This window comes from Myotis nattereri, assembly GCF_964212035.1.
Source record: "Myotis nattereri genome assembly, chromosome: 15".
NCBI lineage: Eukaryota > Metazoa > Chordata > Mammalia > Chiroptera > Vespertilionidae > Myotis > Myotis nattereri.
The window spans coordinates 50,603,178-50,621,365 of NC_138090.1; the positions used below are offsets into that span (position 1 = coordinate 50,603,178).

At 50.0% G+C, this 18,188-nt stretch overlaps 1 protein-coding gene across 1 annotated transcript; it reads right to left on the bottom strand.

Annotated features, from left to right (window-relative positions):
* Positions 1-4,742: 4,742 nt before the first annotated feature.
* Positions 4,743-9,270, bottom strand: LOC308531338 (kallikrein-7-like; the record flags this gene model as incomplete). Its single annotated transcript, XM_081108305.1, has 5 exons — positions 4,743-4,898; positions 7,211-7,353; positions 8,189-8,436; positions 8,594-8,759; positions 9,198-9,270. 5 exons carry the CDS (start codon positions 9,268-9,270, stop codon positions 4,743-4,745), a joined length of 786 nt encoding a protein of 261 aa, XP_080964431.1.
* Positions 9,271-18,188: the final 8,918 nt, after the last annotated feature.

Genomic DNA, 18,188 nt, shown 5'->3' on the forward strand with positions numbered 1-18,188 from the left:
TAGCTACTTGGGAGCCGTGAGTGCTGGCAGAGTGATGGGCAGGTGAGAAGAGGAGGGAGACCTAGAATGTTCTAGCAGGGAAGACTTTTTTATTGGAGCTGAATGAATCAGAGGGACAAGGTTGGGGGATGGGTTCAAAGGCCTCAAGGTTTTGGAAGACACGGGGATTGAGGACCAAGGTAGGACTTTGGCATTTGCATGGAGTAACACAGCAACGATTGTCAGATTACTACTAGACGGCTGATCCCTAACAGTGGAATTAAGCCTCACTTCTAACTCAGACCCCAAATATGCTTCATTCCTTAGTGTAAGCCCATGTAATCTCAATTCAGATCTTTAATCCAATTCTACCTCGGTCCTACAAGTTGACCCATCATAGACATTGGTGTTCCCTACCCAGCATGCACTCCGTCTGCCACTTATCAGAACCTTGATTTCGTTTGGACAACCTGCTGTGCTCATGTGACTACAAATGAGCTTCACTGCACAAAGGGGGGCGGGGGGAATGTCTGCTGTCCAGGGATTGGTTTATAAATAGACATGTAATACAATGTTGGCCAATGAGGAGGGAGAGGAAGACCCCTGGATTACTTCAGGGAACTGCTCTCCTCTTCCCAAAGTGAGGCAGGAGAAGAGTTCTCCTCAAGTCTGTTAGACAGGGTCCCTTCTGGGTGTAAATTCTGGAAAGGAGGCAGCCCTCCCGGAACTGGGGAGGGAAGTGCCCCAGGGGTAGAGCCATAGCTCTGTGGATGGACAAATGGAGAGAAAGTGATGGTGATGGTAATTGTCTTTGAGGAGGTTGCTGAGCTAGTGAGTTAATGCTCCATGGAGCCCCTTCATCTCATGTGTCCTGCAGGTTTCCTTTCTGGTTTAAAGTTTCTGTGTTGGTGTTGCTCCCACTGCCAGAGTCTTCTTAGATAGACCTCGAGGTCATGTTCAGATCTCATCGCAAGTCTAGAATTGGATCACAAACCACCAATTCCAAATCTAATTCTGAGCTGAATCTCCATGTGGAATCCAAATTAACCAACAAACCTTTCCCAGTCTCCAGGGGTAGCTCTTCTTGCCATCTCTGATATTTCATTATAGCACTTAACTCTGAAACGGAATTTTTGGACTGGAACCCGGATTCTTTTGTCTCCCGGAATCGAAGAATGAACCCATGGACAGAAAGTGGTATAGCAAAGGAGAAGATCTATTGAAGAACATGTAGACTCCCACGTGGGGAGGGGGAAAGGATCCCACTGAGTTCCTTTTCCCTATGGCTTATAAAGGCTGCAGATCCTGGTGCCTTGATATCCCCTCTGATTGGTCACTAGACCCTTAGACTGGTTACTATAGTAACTCCTGGGCTCAAGGTGGAGTCTCACATGGGACATGTGAGGTTCTCTCCCACTCCTTTCGTATTGTTTTCCTATTCCCTTTGGGCTTTCTTCTTCTCCTTCTGGATGAAGGGCTTCCTTCCCCTTATTTTGTAAATATAGGGCTTTTTGTGTTCCCAGCTCCCTCATTGGAAATGTGCCTGTTGCAGCTTTTCAGCTTCCCCTATTCTATGGAAATATACCTCCTGCTCTCTGCAGCCCTGTGCTTCCTCCATGGTCCCCTTCATTTTAAAAATTTCTAAAATTTCCTAAACCTGTCCTATGTTACCCCTAAAATTCCTGTTTCAACTCTGTAGCATGGTTTGTTTTCTATGCATTTGTTCATTGTCTATTTCCCCCACCTCACATGGGGCTGAAAATAGATAGGGACTCATAACCCTAACCAGTTTGGCTCAGTGGATAGAGTGTCTGCCTGCAGACTCAAGGGTCCCAGGTTTGATTCCGGTCAAGGGCATGTACCTTGGTTGTGGACAAATCCCCAGTAGGGAGATGTGCAGGAGGCAGCTGATGGATGTTTCTCTCTCATCGATGTTTCTTACTCTCTATCCCTCTCCCCTCCTCTCTGTGAAAAATCAATATATATATTTTTAAAATGCCAACAATATCCTAATCAGATAGCGTTTGCTTTCATTTCTTCTGTGACCTGGGAGATGCAGAGACCTCGGTTGTTAGCTTCTTGTAGGAAAGAATTCAATCAAGAAACAACGTGCAGCACAGCAAGCAAAGGATTTGTTGGCCGCAGCAAAAGCATAGCCAGGACAATGACGTAAGGAAGGGCTCAACATGGAAGCGTTAGGAGAGTCCAGGTTGGGCCGCTCTGGCTCACTGGGAAGTCAGGGCAAAGAGGGGATTGGAGACAGGCTCAGGGGGTTAGTCGGCCGCTGCTCGTTGCTCCCCTGGTTGCAATTCTCCTGGACTCCCTTAGAGTTTAGGAGAGTAATGCCTGTAGGGGAAGAAGATGGGAGAGGGAATGTCTGGGGCATGCTCCCCAGAAGGGAGGGGACTTATCTCCCTCTTGCAGGTGGGAATCATTGGGGAGGTCTCAGGGGAGGGACTCAATAAAATATTCATCAGCTTTCCAGGTGTGTTCTTTCAGGGTCGTGGTCTCCACTGATTGGTCAGTGCCTGGGCAAGGGGTCCTGAGGTAGCCATGGCATCACTTGTCTGAGTTTTGCTGTTTTTCTGGGCCAGGAACTGAAATACAGCTGAGGCCTAGACGTTATCCCCAGGGAATAAAACTACATGACCAGCCATGTGCTGGGGGACAGGGGGTGGGTTATCCTGAGGGTGAGGTCCTTGTTTTCCCAATATTGACCCTTGCTAGGCATCTGGGCTTTTTGCCCTGGTGACCTTCTTTGCCCGGTCTGTGTTCCTTGCTGTGCTCATGTCTGCCTAACTGCCTATCACAGCTGGTTGGAGAAGACCCTCAGTCAGCAGGGACTGTGGTCATTGCCCAGGGAGCCCAGGGTACCAGGAACCTGCTGGTCTTGCCAGGCTCTGAGACACAGGGGACTCCACCCTCCTCCCTCCTCCCTCCTCTCATCCAGAGGCCCCTTCCAGGCACACGGTGAGAATAGGAGCCCACCTACCTCTGTTTCCACCCCCACTGTTCTCTCTTCCTCCAAACTCTGGTGCTCACTTGTGGCCTCGATGGATTCTGGTGTCCTGTCTACGTGCCAGCGCCATCCTTTCTGAAAATGTGGCCCTTCTCTCCTCGTTTTTCATCTGTGACGTGCTCAGACCTCTTTTCACATCCCTTTGCACACGTGTGAAGTAGGCCTTCCTGTTCTCTATTCCTCCTGCTTCTCCTTGTCCTTCTCCTCCTCCTCCTCCTCCTCCTCTTCCTCCTCCTCCTCCTCCTCCTCCTCCTCCTCCTCCTCCTCCTCCTCCTCCACCTCCTCCTTCTTCTTCTTCTTCTTCTTCTTCTTCTTCTTCTTCTTCTTCTTCTTCTTTCTCTCTCTCTCTCTCTCTCTCTCTCTCTCTCTCTCTCTCTCTCTCTCTCTCTCCCCCTCTATCTCTGTAAAACTGAAGCCTGGAAAATGTAGAGGAACACGCCACTGTGTCAGTGGGAGCAGGTGACAGGGTGAGATTCCAAAATCAGTTCATTTTCCTTTCCCACCTCCCTCTGTGAAGGTCTCCTCGCCCCAACCTCTGCTCCTCAGAGGTCCCCACCATATTGTTCAGGTTGTAGAGGTGCACGGGCACAGAAAGGGACATGGAAGGAAGGAGGCACCCAGGACTCCGTCCACAGGCAGTTTGGTACATGCTCTTATTCTGTGACTATTTCTTTTTACACGGTGACGATCTCAGACATATACGATTTTTGTTTCTTTTTTTGCATTTAACAAAAGACAGCATATGCATTCTGAGTGACACTCACAGTTCTGCATAATTATTAATCTGAACAGCATCATTAGTCTCCTGACCTACATCCATTTGTTGTTGACATAAGCCATGGAATAACTCGGGAGAGGTTCAGCATTTCCACTGTTTTGCTATGACAGCTAATATGTGGGGCACAGCTACAGTGTTTTGCTCAGGTTCAAGCCTTGGAATGAGGAGAGGGCACAGTCCTCTCATTGCCACGTGCAAGTCCCAGCTTGGAGGGCAGGGCCCTCCCAGCACAATTATAGCCAACAGGAGTAGTTGTGAGCTGGAACCTATGGTCCAAACACATGGCCCCACGTGCCTGAGTGATGCAGGCTTGATAGAGTTCAGGTGCATGTAGTGAAGTGGGATTGAAACCCACGAGAATGTTGTAAACATCTTGACCACGCCCTTACAGTGCCTCCTGGCATCTGCTATAGAATAAAGACACGGCTTGTGGGCGCTGACGCTGTCTCTCTCCACCCGAGAGGGCAGTGTTCCACTGAGACCCAGCTTTCATTCTCTTGTCTGTCTTTTCTAAGCCTTTCACGGCCCCCTCTCAGGGTCACTGACCCAGGCTGAGCTGGCATGGCACACAAGGCGCCCTGTGGCTGAGTATGTCATGGCCTTTCCAGCTCCCCACAGTGTTGTGATGAATTCAAACCTTGCCCACGTTTTGGATTTACCACAATTCCTAGGTCAAAAGCGATGAATGAGACTGTGGACTCACCTTGCCTAACCTTGTGTCATAAAAATTGTTCTCCACTTCCCCTGAGACCATGGCCGGGGTCTCCCCGCATCTTCACCAGCACTGACGTTTTTGTGTTTTATGTTTAACTCGTAGGTTTTTGCAAATGTTTATTAGAATGTTGTTGACGGTTTCATGCAACTTTGAAAATGAGACAGTCAAATACGGCTGCAAGTCAGGGATGTCTTTATTTCTGGGAAGGCCCTGTTCAGGGCATAGGGATGGAGGATGAAAGCATGGAGAGATTAGGAATTTGCTTTCATAGTTTTATACAGCCATTTGCGGTACATGCATATGCGGGTGTATATCACTGGCTCAAAGGGCGGAGTACAAGGGACATAGCCGGAGGACACCAGGCCTTGCAGGGAACCTTCGCAAATCAGCGGACTCCCGGAGTCACCCTGGAGGGGAGAGAGCAGATTAGCATTGATTTCAAAATAACCAGCAATGAGGTCCCACAGACACCAGGCTTCTCAGGCCTTTATCCTTCCAGAACTCAGCCTACCACCTGGCCAATGGGAAGAGACTCATTGTCTCTGGGAACCAATGGCAGAGCAAGAATTAATACTATCATGGAGAGGACCGTCCAGGTTTTCAGGAGACATTGGCTTGACCCCCAGCCAATCAAAGGGAGTGGGTGGGGCTTACAGTATGTCAGCGCCCCATTTATTTGTCAAGCCCCTGGGAGAAGAAGCATTACCTCCAGGGAATCCCATTCATTGCCTTACCCAGAGATAGGGAACAGGGTAGTCCTGGAAACCAGGGGCGGGACCAATGCCCTAATTTACAGGCTCTAGTGCAAAATAAAGTTCGGACCACCAGGTTCAAATATAGGAAGTTTAAGAGAAGCGAGTGCGTTCAACAAGTGCGGGACTGTCCCTAGGTTGCGACTCTGTGTCCCTGCACAGTTTGCAGAATTATGAATCAGGTCCTCAGTGGGGGACCATGGGGAATCCCCCATTTTTAGGACATTCAACCTTGTCCCATCACCTCTCTTCCTAACACATACCATTTCACCACCCCTGAAAGCTGAGATGCAGATGTGAGCAAAGATAGTGGGGTTACAAAGAGGCAAAGGATGAAAGAGAGAGAGAGAAGAATGGAGAGAAGAAGAAAGGGAAGGATGAAGGAGACAGAGAAGCAGAATGTTAGGGCTAGGGAATGAGGCAGAGATGGAGAAAATAAAAAAGAATTGATGGAGGCCGGAGAGAGAGGAAGAGGGGGACGGAGGGAGGGTGGGACAGAAAGCGAGAGATCACAATACAGAACACAGAGGGAACCAGAAAATGAAATGAGGTGTGAGGACCTAGCTGGTTTAGCTCAGTGGATAGAGCATCAGCCTGTGGACTGAAGGGTCCCAGGTTTGATTCTGGCCAAGGGCACATGCCTGGGTTGCTGGCTTGATCCCCCGTGTGGGGGCGTGCAGAGGCGGCCGATCAATGATTCTCTCTCATCATTGTTGTTTCTCTCTCTCCCTCCCCCTTTCTCTCTGCAATCAATAAAAATATTAGAAATAAAACGAAGTGAGGTGTGAGGAGCGATTCGGAGAGAGGGTTCTGAGAGTCAGAGAGGAGGCTACAGAGATGAGGAAGGGAGAACAAAAGGGAGGGGCTCCTTCTTTCTTCAGAATTAGAACCAGAGACACAGACATAGAAGCAGGGCATGAGCCTCAGGCGCATGCATCTCAGTGACTGCAACAAACATTTTAAGGCATATTTTAAAAGTCAAATTTAATATGAAAAAAATCCATGAGCAACCTGCTTTCCAGGTTCTTTTGTGTTATTTTTAAAATTTTTTCTTTATTTCAGAAAGGAAGAGAGAGGGAGAGAGAGGTAGAAATATCAGTGAGAGAGAACCATTGATTGGCCGCCTCCTGCACGCCCCATAATGGGCATTGAGCCTGCTACCTGGGCATGTGCCCTTGACTGGAATCCAACCTGGGACCCTTCAGTCCGCAGGTCTATGCTCGATCCACTGAGCCAAACTGGCTAGGGTGGTATTCCAGTTTTAGATAAAGACCAGGTCATTACAGTGCTGCTCTGAATCACATAGAAGCCCGAAGCCAATGGGAAATGCAGCCCATTCTGGTTGCTTCTTTTGTTGAAAATTCTGATGCTTTGCTAATCATGTATTATTTTATTTTAAATATATTTTATTGATTTTTTTACAGAAGCGAAGAAAGAGAGACAGAGAGGTAGAAACATCGATGAGAGAGAAACTGATCAGCTGCCTCCTGCACACCTCCTCCTGGGGGTGTGCCCGCAACCAAGGTACATGCCCCTGACCGGAATCGAACCTGGGACCCTTCAGTCCGCAGGCCGACGCTCTATCCACTGAGTCAAACCGGTTTCGGCCATGGATTATTTTTTAAATATTTCAGTGGAATATGATATTTCCTGGTCACTGAGCTGTTGGTATGCCCTTAAAGCTTGTGCTCATAGCCAGTGCCTCACTGCCCTCCCCATAGTCCCAGCGCCATTCCCACACCCAGTTTCTATCCTTCAGCTTTGTGCCCGCCCCTAAGGCCCCACAGTCTCCCGTGGGCTCCCACCCTCAGCCGGGCAGAGAACTGAGGAGACAGAGCCAGGAAAGCGGGGCTGGTAAGGTGTGAGGGAAGGCTCAGCACCAGGGTCAGGCCCCGGGACACTGGACGGAGGGGGAGACAGGCCTGGACTGAGAAGCGGAACCCTGGGCAGGGGAGGAGGGGACTCACTTTGCAGCTGTTTGAGAGCCCGTCGCGGGGTGGAGCCGCACAGAGCATGTATTTTTTCAACAGGATCCAGTACGACCGCTTGCATTCCCGGTAGGAGATGATGTTGACATTCGAGCACATGAGGTCGGATTGATTTGTTGCTGCTGCAGATGTTGGAGGGGGTGGGGCAGTCAGAGGCTGGGTCTTATGGACCAGTGGGTGCTGATATAAAGGATGGGGACCCCGGACATGGAAGGAGGAGGAGCTGGGTGACTCAGTACCATAGTTATGAAAAGGGTCCTATTTCTTGGACTTCCGGGTTTTCGGAAGGAAGGGACCTGTGTCTGAACACCTGGGTTATAACGTACTGTGCAGAGTGGACCCCTTATAGCACACCCTCCCCACTCCAACTCTCAGGGTCCTGGAGTTCAGGCGAACCCAGGTCTGGGGTTACCTTCCCTGCATTTGCTCTTATCTGGAACCTGGAGGCAGCTAAAGCCAGATGCCCGCACTCTACCTCCACCCGCATTCCTCAGGCCAGGCCAGGGGGTTGGCCCCCGCACGTTCCAGCCCCACCATCCCTGGTGGCAGCTACCAAGGGAGGGACGAGGTGCTGGCATTGAGGGACACCTCCTGGGTAGAAGGGGGCTGTGGACCAGGTCTCCTTTCGTCTGAGGGAGAAGGTGCCTGGAGGCCATGACTCCTGGGTCTAAAGGGGGGAAGCAGCTTGGAGCCTAACCACTTGGCTCTGCGTGAGGTGGTGACTGGGGTTCTAAACGCCTGGGTCTGCGGGATGGGTCCTGGGGGAACCTATGTCTAAAGGTCAAACTTCCTGATCTGAAGGTGCATGCCCTGGGGGTCTGGCTTCCTGGATCTGAGATCGGAGGTGTTTGGGGGGGAGGGGGCGCGTCTGGAACCTTGGATCTGTCCCCTGTGTCTGCGGCCTGAGGAAGAAGGGAGCTGGGACCTTGGTGACTGGGGTCACAGGGGCAGCCTCACCTCTATCCCCGGTGCTGACGCCCCAGCCAGACACAGTACAGCTTGTCCCAGGGTCTTTGCAGCTGGACGGTAGGTCGATTGTGCTCACAGTGGGCGAGAGCGTGGCCGGGCTGCTCAGCTTCACCAGCATGATGTCATGGTTATCGGTGTGGTTGATATACCGGGGGTGGATGAAGGACTGTGTGGCCTTGATCCTCTGGGCATTTCCATCAACCAGAAGATCACTACCCATTTGCACAATATACTCACTTAAGAAAAAAAAAGTAATGATCACAGGGAGACACTGTGATTGAGAGAAGGGTACACAGACCCAGAGTTAGGAGGACAGAAGCCCAGAGAGAGAGAGAGAGAAAGGGAAGGACCCAGAGAGGGACATAGAGTGGCACTGGCTGCCCTGTCCCATACCTCTGGTGGCAGTGGGCGACGGTGAGCACCCATTGCTGGTTGACCAGGACGCCTGCACATTGGAACTTATTGTTGTCATACAGGGCCACCTGCCAGGGATGGGAGCCTCTTGGACATACAACTCCATTAAAGATCCTCTCCCCGGTATCCTGGGCTGGATGGAGACCTGGAAAAAGCGTGGGTAGCAGGCCTCAGGGGATGGATGCGCAGAGACAGTGATAGAGAGAGAGACAGACAGAGAGGCGTGGAGGAGGGCAGAGGCAGACATGGAGCCCAGGGCAGTGACAACTGCAGACGGAGATGGAGAGAGACAGAGGGAGGCTGATCAAAAAACCCAGGGCAGCAGCTGATCTGGAGGCAGCCCCAGCTTCTGATGAGAGAGACACTGAGGGCGGGAAGCAGCCTGGAGGGCACCCAGAGCCCAGGAGTCAGGAGGGAGCAGGAAGAGAGGGGCCACAGGCCAGGGGGCGGGTCTCCATGGGAGGAGGCTGCTGCAGCGGAGGGTCCTGACTCAGGGGCTCCTTGGAGAGAGGGGGCCTGGAGAGGGGATGCGGGGGACTGTGAGGCCCAGGGGCAGGGGCAGGACTCCCAGGCTGGTCCTCACCTGCTTGTCCAGCCGATCCCAGGGTGAAGGATAGCAGTAGGAGCAGCACGGGTGGGAGCCGGGGAACTGCCATGTGCCCTGTCTGAGCCTCTGTGGCTGCCACGGAGGAAGGGCCTCCTGTGCTGGGGCTGGAAAGACAGAGAGTTCAGGAAGCAGGACTCCTGGTCTCCACGTTCCTTCTATTTGCCCAAACCCAGGAGCGCCCACCTCCCGCTCAGACCCAGGAGCCTCAGTCTCCATCCACCTGCTCCCTCTAGACCCACAAGTCCAGGCCAGAGACAGCCTTCCATGCAGAGCACCTAATGATGGGGCTGTCTGTCCCTCCCCATTTTAATTCTATGTCCCAAGTTCCTTTAAGGTAAAAGTCCCAAAACTGAAGACCTCCAGCCCCTCCTTCTCACAACCAGATATTGGGCCTCTACTGCTCTGCCCTTAAGAGCAAGACGGAGCTGTCCCTCCAGATGCACCTGCCCCACCCCACATGGGATTTCCTCTCACCTGCAGGGGTCTGGTCTGGTCTGGTCTGGTCTGGTCTTCAGTCTGGGTTGGGATTCAATGGTGCCCAGCCCTGTGCATAGTTGACCTCTTATAGCCACCCGCCCCACTCCAACTCTCAGGGTCCTGGAGTTCAGCGAACCCAACTCTGGGGTTACCTTACCTGCATTTGCTCTTATCTGGTACTTGGAGGCTGCTAAACCCATATGCCCGCACTCTACCTCCACCCTCATTCCTGATGCCAGGTCAGGGGCTTGGCTCCAGCACGTCCCAGCTCTCTGGTGGCATCTATGAAGGGTGTGACCAGGTACTGGTGCTGAGGGGCAGGAGCAGGAGTCAAGGATGGACTGTGCCCTGGGTCCTCCACTGTGGCCACTTTTCTTGCCCTCAGTCCCTCTCAGGGGTGGCCTAGACCTTATCCCGTGACTCTGAGCAGCTTGTGGGAACTTGTCAGTCCGAATCCCAGATGTGTCTTTGAACCTGAACCCAACCCTAATATTGGGGTATGAATCTAAAGAGAAGGCTTTTCTAACTCCACCTACTAAATATGTACTGTTTTTCACTTATTATACTTTGATTTCTATACATCGTATGAATTTCTAGCAAAAAAATCTGAACATTATGCCATGGGACATTTTATTTACTCTATAAAAAGTCTTTAGAAGCCCTAGGCAGCTCAGTGGAAAGCCCTTTGGCCAGCAGACCAAAGGGTCCTGGGTTTGGTTCCGGTAAAGGGCGTATACCTTGGTTTTAGGCTCCTCCCCAGCCAGGGCCCTGATCGGGGCTGGTGGAAGAGGCAACCAATCGATGTGTCCCTCTTGTGGGGCGCGGTTACAGTGTTTTGGCCAGGTTCAGGCCTGGGATTAATGAAAGGACAGGGTCCTCTCAATGCAACGTGCATGTCCCAGTTGGAGGGCAGGGCCTTCCCAGCACAATCATAGCCAACGGCTGTGGTTGTGAGCTTGAATCTATGGTCTGAACTCATAGCCCCACGTGCCTTGTGGTAGAGTTCGGGTACATGTAGTTAAGTGAGGTTGAAACTCACGAGAATGCTGTAAACAACGTGATCATGCCCCTACTTTGCCTCGTGGCATCTGCTATAAAATAAAGACACGGCTTGTGGGCGCTGGCGCTGTCTCCTCATCAGGGAGCAGCGTCCCACCGAGATCCAGCTTTCATTCTCTTGCCTGTCTTTTCTCAATCCTTTCACCGCCCCCCCACCCCCGCCCCCCAATGAGGTTCTCCTTTGGCCGTAACACTCTCTCACATCAATGTTTCTGTCTTTCCCTCTCTCTTCCACTCTCCCTAAAAATCAATGAAAAAATATCTTTGAGTGAGGATTACCAACAACAACAAACAAATTAAAAATAAATTTAAAAAGTCTTGGAGAATTTCCTCTCTTAGAATGATTACTCCTACCGTTATTCTACACTGTATCTGTCTTCTGACTTATGTCACTCTTCAACATTGAAGTGCCTTTGAATGGCTTTCATTACAATGATGGTGGGATGAATTTCTTTGCACTTTCATCTTTGCTCATTGTATTCATTCCTGAAGTATCTACTGAGCATTGACTCTGAGCCAGAATCTGTTCTGGCCTCTGAGGGCACAGCTTCCTCAAAACAGCAAAATTCAGTCACAAAGCCCCTCATTCCAGTGGGTGGAGACTTTAAGGAAACAAGAACTTCACATTTATAGGTTGTTTTTTATGAGGCAGTGAGTGCTATGGAGAAAAATAAGACCAGAGGAGGCCTAGGGGGTTATTGGTTCCCTTTGATCTGAGCAACCCCTGCAGTTATAATGTTGGGAAAGGTGGTTGGAAAGACCCCAGGTGAAGAGGACATTTGAACAAAATCTTGTAGGAGGTGGTAGGTGGATTCCTGTTGCTACTTGGGAGCAGTGAGTCCTGGCAGAGTCGTGGGCAGGTGAGAAGAGGAGGGAGACCTAGAATGTTCTAGCAGGGAAGACTTTTTTATTGGAGCTGAATGAATCAGAGGGACAAGGTTGGGGGATGGGTTCAGAGGCCTCATAGGATTTCGAAAACACGGGGATTGAGGACAGAGGTAGGACTTTGGCATTTTCATGGAGTAACACAGGAACCATTGTCAGATTACTACTAGACGGCTGATCCCTAACAGTGGAATTGACCCTCACTTCTAACTCAGACCCCAAATATGTTTCATTCCTTAGTGTGAGCCCATGTGTTATCTCAATTCAGATCTTTAATCCAATTCTACCTCGGTCCCACAAGTTGACCCATCACAGACATTGGTGTTCCCTACCCAGCATGCACTCCTTCTGCCACTTGTCAGAACCTTGATTTAGTTTGGACAACCTGCTGTGCTCATGTGACCACAAATGAACTTTACTGCACCAAGGGGGTGGGGGTGGGGGTTGTCTGCTGTCCAGGGATTGGTTTCTAAAAAACATGTGATACAATGTTGGCCAATGAAGAGGCAGGGGAAGACCCCTGGGTTACTTCAGGGAACTGCTCTCCTCTTCCCAAAATGAGGCAGGAGAAGAGTTCTCCTCAACTCTGTTAGACAGGGTCCCTTCTGGGTGTAAATTCTGGAAGGGAGGCAGCCCTCCTGGATCTGGGGAGGGAAGTGCCCGGGGGATAGAGCCATAGCTCTGGGGATGGACAAAGGTAGACAAAGCGATGGTGATGGTCATTGTCTTTGATGTGGTCGCTGAGCTGGTGAGTTAATGCTCCATGGAGTCCCTTCATCTCATGTCACCCGCAGGTTTCCTTTCTGGTTTAAAGTTTCTGTGTTGTTGTTGTCCCCACTGCCAGAGTCTTCTTAGGTAGACCTCGATGTCCTGTCCCAATTTCAGAGCTAGTCTAGAATTTGATCCCAAACCATCAATTCCAAATCTAATTACGAGCTGAATTTTCATGTGGAATCCAAATTAACCAACAAACCTTTCCCTTTCTCCAGGGGTAAGCTCTTCTTACCATCTGCGATATTTCATTATAGCACTTAACTCTGAAATGGAATTTTTGGACTAGAACTCGATTTTTTGTCCGCCAGAATCGAAGAATGAATGCACGGAGAGAAAGTGGTATAGCAAAGATGGAGATTTATTGAAGAATATGTAGACTCCCAAGTGGGGAGAGAGAAAGAGTCCCACAGAATGGACTCCCACGTAGGGAGGAGGGAAGGGTCCCACTGAGTTCCTTTTCCCTATGGCTTATAAAGACTGCAGATCCCGGTGCCTTGATATTCCCTCTGATGGTCACTATTCCCTTAGACTGGTTACTATAGTAACTCCTGGCCCACGTGGGACATGTGAGGTTCTCCCCCAACTCCTTCCCTATTTTCCTATTCCCTTTGGGCTTTCTTCTTCTCCTTCTGGATAAAGGGCTTCCTTCGCTTTATTTTTTAAAGATTTGCTGTTCCTAGCTCTCTCGTTCTATGGAAATGTGCCTGTTGCAGCTTTTCAGCTTCCCCTATTCTATAGAAATATACCTTCTGCTGTTCTGCAGCCCTGTGCTTCCTCCATGGTCCCCTTCATTTCAAAAATTTCCTAAATCTGTTCTATTTACCCCTAAAATTCCTGTTTCAACCCTGTGTCGTGTTTTGTTTTTTATGCATTTGTTCATTGTCCATTTCCCCCACGTCGCATGCGGCTGCATAAAGATAGGGACTCATACACCTAACCGGTTTGGCTCAGTGGATAGAGCATGGGCCTGCGGATTGAAAGGTCCCAGGTTCGATTCCAGTCAAGGGCATGTACCTTGGTTGCAGGCACATCCCCAGTAGGGAGTGTGCAGGAGGCAGCTGATCGATGTTTCTCTCTTATCGATGTTTCTAACTCTCTATCCTTCTCCCTTCCTCTCTGTAAAAAAATCAATAAAATATATTTTTTAAAAAAAGATCGGGACTCAAACAGTACAGCATCTGGGGTCTGTCAGATGATCGTCAGTAAATGTTGAATTAATGGCTGAAAGTGTATTTACCTTTCTTTTTAGCCTGTGAGCTATAGAATTGAGGTGAAAACACTTATCTGGCACCTTTATAAGCCAGAAGTTATATGCTCACATCTCATTTAATCTTCACAACAGTTGTTGTTGATTTTTTGGGGGGCGGGGGGAGGACTGGATACAGTGAACTTTTATTTTTTAAAATATATTTTTATTGATTTCAAAGAGGAAGGGAGAGGGAGGGAGAGAAAGAAACATCATTGATGAGAGAGAATCATGAATCAGCTGCCTCCTGCATGCCCTCTCCTGGAGATCAAGCCTGCAACCCAGGAATGTGCTCTTGACTGGAATTGAACCTGGGACCCTTCAGTCCACAGGCCGAGGCTCTATCCACTGAGCCAAACCAGCTAGGGCCAGTGAGCTTTACTATGTATGACAAGCTAGGCCTCCCTAGGCCACACCCTTACTTCTCCAGGATGTCAGGGCTGCACCCTGTGGAGGTCAGGAGATTTTCAGTGTGTTGGGAATGGATTTGGGGCAACGACTCGCCAGTAGCTGAAGGCCTCTCCTCCTCCCACAGGGCTGGGGTCCAGGGGGCGCTCACTATATGGATGCCACGTGGATCATCTGACCAATCTCTCCATTTTTGTGGCCAAGTTCATTTTCACACCAGGAAGTGAGCTTGATGAGTGTTCGTTGAGGACAATGCCAGCTTCAGCATTGACGCTGGAGAAGTGGGTGTCCCTGCCAAATCACAGCATAGAACCTGGTCCTCAGTATAGCCCATGAGGCCCTGGGTGGCTTTTCACAGCCTCTCCGTGTTTTCTGAGAAATGAGAGTCAGGCCGGCAGGGACCTGAACCCGGGCTGTGCTGCTTCCTGGTGAGACACATTGCCTTTCTGAGATGAACCCCAAGTTCTCCACTGTGAAGAAGAATATGAGGGGCTACCTGGACTCCAAAGTCTCAAAAGGAAGGACCTTCATGGTGGTCCAGACTTTGGGGTCCAGAATTAGGAGGGAGCTGGTCCCTTGACTGTGGGTCCTAAGCAGGACGGGTGTGGACTTCTGAGTCTGAGAGAGGGGCGTCTGGGAGACTTTGTTCCAGGAGGGGTCTTCACCTCCTGGGTGCAGTGAACCAATGGCTGCAGAATTTCTGCAAAATGGGGAAGGGTGGAGCGTGGGGCTAGGAGAGACTCAAGAGGGAGATACGATGAGAAGAAATACGAGCAAGAATATAACTATTTGGCAAGTCTGACAAACTCACTAACTGAAAGTAACCACATGGGATGTTCTGATCATAAAATACTCCCAACAGATGGGTTATTGCAGAAAGTCACGTCCTAAGGTCTATATGGTATGTTAACCTTTATCTTGAGCACACCCTGTTCACTGTTTGTGCATCTGCTTTCAAAGTCAGTATAATCTCTCCAAAATTCCAGAGATACATACCCTGATACTGGGAGGAGATGAACCCAACATTCCTCATCGTTAATTGTTACCTGCATAACCTCAGTAAAATATTTATGTGAGAGGGTAACGAACTTGCATTACCTGTAAAAGAAACATGTACCTCTCCATTGCCCTTTGTAACCAATCCTACAGATTTCCCCACTTTTTAAAAAATTCAACAAAGTGTGGATCTTCCACAAAATACCGACTTCTGTGCATGGGCCACAAAGTTTCAATCGCACTGTACCTGTGCGCCCGCACATGGTATTTTGTGGAAGAGCCACACTCAAAGGGCCAAAGAGCCGCATGTGGCTCGCGAGCCGCAGTTTGCTGACCACTGGGTTAGAGCATCGTTCTGATACAGCAAGGATGTGAGTTTTATCCTCAACCAGGACACATACAAGAATCAACCAATGAATGTATAAATAAGAGGAACAACTAATCGATGTTCTCTCTCTGTCTTCCTCGCTCTCCATTCTCTCTCTCTCTCTCTCTCTCTCTCTCTCTCTCAAAAATTTATAAATAAAAATTACCCAGTACTCCATTCACTACCTGAAAACAAAAACTTTTCCTTTTCACAAATCATCTTCAATTCATGTCATTTAAAAATGCAGCTAAAATATCCAGAATGACAGAGTTCCTTATCCACTACCTCAGAAACCCCAAATTAAAGACCCAGTACAGTGATGGTAATCTGGCTTGATTCTTGAGGGCTCCCTGTGTGCCAGGAAATGGGCCAACCTCAATAACTCTTCTCCTGACAACCAAGGAGATGGTTCCTGCAATTATGCCCACTTTACAGATGGGGGAAATGAGGCTCAGGGAGATGGAGTGTGTCCCGACGGTGGGAGGCCGAGGCCAGACAAATGTTCCAGTCAGTTGGCCCCAAAGCCTGTGGTTTTAGACAACCCCGTGGCCCACAGAAAGACCAAGACTTGCATTTCCAATGCCCTCTGCTATGACATTGTCAGAAGCCTCTTATCCTGCTTGTGAGCAGAGATACAGGGGGGCAAAGGAAGTGGGGAAATAATGGGCAAGAGCCACGCAGTTACACAGCCAGGGGCACGGGTCTTCACACATCTGCTGTCCAGCCTCCTAACACCTGTACTCCTGCAGGGACCAGCATGGTATTGGGTGTCCTGTTCTACCTGCTGCAGGCCCATGAGTTCCTGCAGGAATGCATGACCTACAGTCTGGGGCGTAGCTTCTACCTGGCGTGGACTGGCATCTTCTGCTTCCTGGCGATTGGTCTGAGCTGGGATGGGGTTGGGTTTGGACAGGGTTCCGTGATACCGGTGGGAGATGGCCCGGAAAGAGTTGGGGATGAGGATGGGGCTGGGTTTGGGTTAGGAAATGGATTATTGGGGGCCGGGTAGGGATGGGTTAGGTTTGGGTTTGAAGGTGGAGGGTTGAGGAAAATGCAGGTGAAGGGGTTGGGGACAGAGTAGGGAATGAGATGGAACTGGGGACGGGATTGAATTTGGAAATGGACTCGGACAGTGCAGGGAATGGGGTTGAGGTTGGGTGTAGGGATGGATGTGGGGACAGGGTAGGGGGTATCATTGGGCATGGGAGAGGACTGGGGCCCAGGTGGGGCTGGTGAACTCTACACCTCACCCCCTCTGCTTCCTTCCTCCCTCAGGTTTCATTTCCTACATGAACTACGTGAATTTCTGGTTCATCCTGGCACCCCAGGCCATGGGAATGGCCCTCCTTCCTGCTCCCATAGCTCCCTGTAATGGGGCTGACGACCCTGCTCTCTGGCCCTCACACCCACCACGACTCTTGTTAAAAATCGGCATTTTTAAATCTGTACTTTTGGCCAGAATATGCTTTTGGCTTAGTTAGTACCTTGTCAGTGTTCTGTGGTACTGCCCTACCTCCTGAGGTCGTCCCTTGGTGTTGGAAGCCGATCCACCCTGGCTGCTTGAGGCAGTCCCTGCAGGGATGTTTCAAGGGACCTGGCATATATGGCATATTGTTCTTAATATGTTTGCTCCCCTCTTAACAGCTATGTGTTTTAAACAGGACCACCTGCCTGAGAAAGGTTGTTTCCCCAGAGGGGTGGTTGGTCTCTTTGATCTTTGCTTGGAGTGACCTCCTTCAGTTACTTCCTTGTAGCTTAGTGGAGCAATAGAGTAACCTTTGAATGGAGATGGGATGCCCCCTGGCCTTTTGTATAGAATGGATAGGATTGGGACAAAATAGTATAAATACAGATGTTAGATGACAATAAAAAGAAGAACCTGGCTATGATGATCACCTGAACACTGACTCCGTCCACACCTTGGGGAAACCCTGGACCCGCTGGGGCTGGACCCCAGCACCTTGGGCCCTGTGGGGTAGAAGGATGGGACTTAAGGGTAGAAGTGAGGGGAGGGAATCATGACAAAGAGACTTGAGGTACAAGGCCAGCCAAGAATTAGACCAACGAGGATTTTTTTTCCATTGCTTTTCAGAGAGAGAAAGTGGAAGAGAGGTGGAGGGGGGGGGGGGAGAGAGAGAGAGAGAGAGAGAGAGAGAGAGAGAGAGAGAGAGAGAGATTTGTTGTTCCATTTACTTATGCATTCATTGCTTGCTGCTTGTATGTGCCCTGACCAGGGATTGAACCAGCAACCTTTCGGTGTACAGGACAATGCTCCAATCAGCTGAGCTACCCAGCCAGGGGTCAAATTTTTTTTCTTTTTTCTTTTTCACGCAGGCTGATTTGTAATTATGTGCCAGACACCGGATCTATAACGGTGATCACATTGGATGCAAATCCCTGTCTTTACGGAACTGACATTTCATCTGGGAGGCAAAATAATAGGACCACTAACGAAGAGTTGGGTGTGTTAGGGGATCCGTGCTCTGAAGAGAAACAAAGGAGTGTAAGGGAGACCGGTCTGTTCTGTAAAGAGAAGGGGGGTGGGGGGGGCCTCTCTGCTAAGGTGACACCTGAGCGGAATCATGGCTCAAGAGAGGAAGAGAGCAAATGGAGTCAGATTGCGGGAAAGAGTTCCAGGCAGAGGGAACAGCAAATGCAAAGGTCCTGGGGCGCAACTGTGTGCTTGGCAGGTCCTAAGAAGGCCCGGGAATCAGCGTGCCCGTGGGGCCGGGCAAGGGAGGGGAGGGAGGAGGAT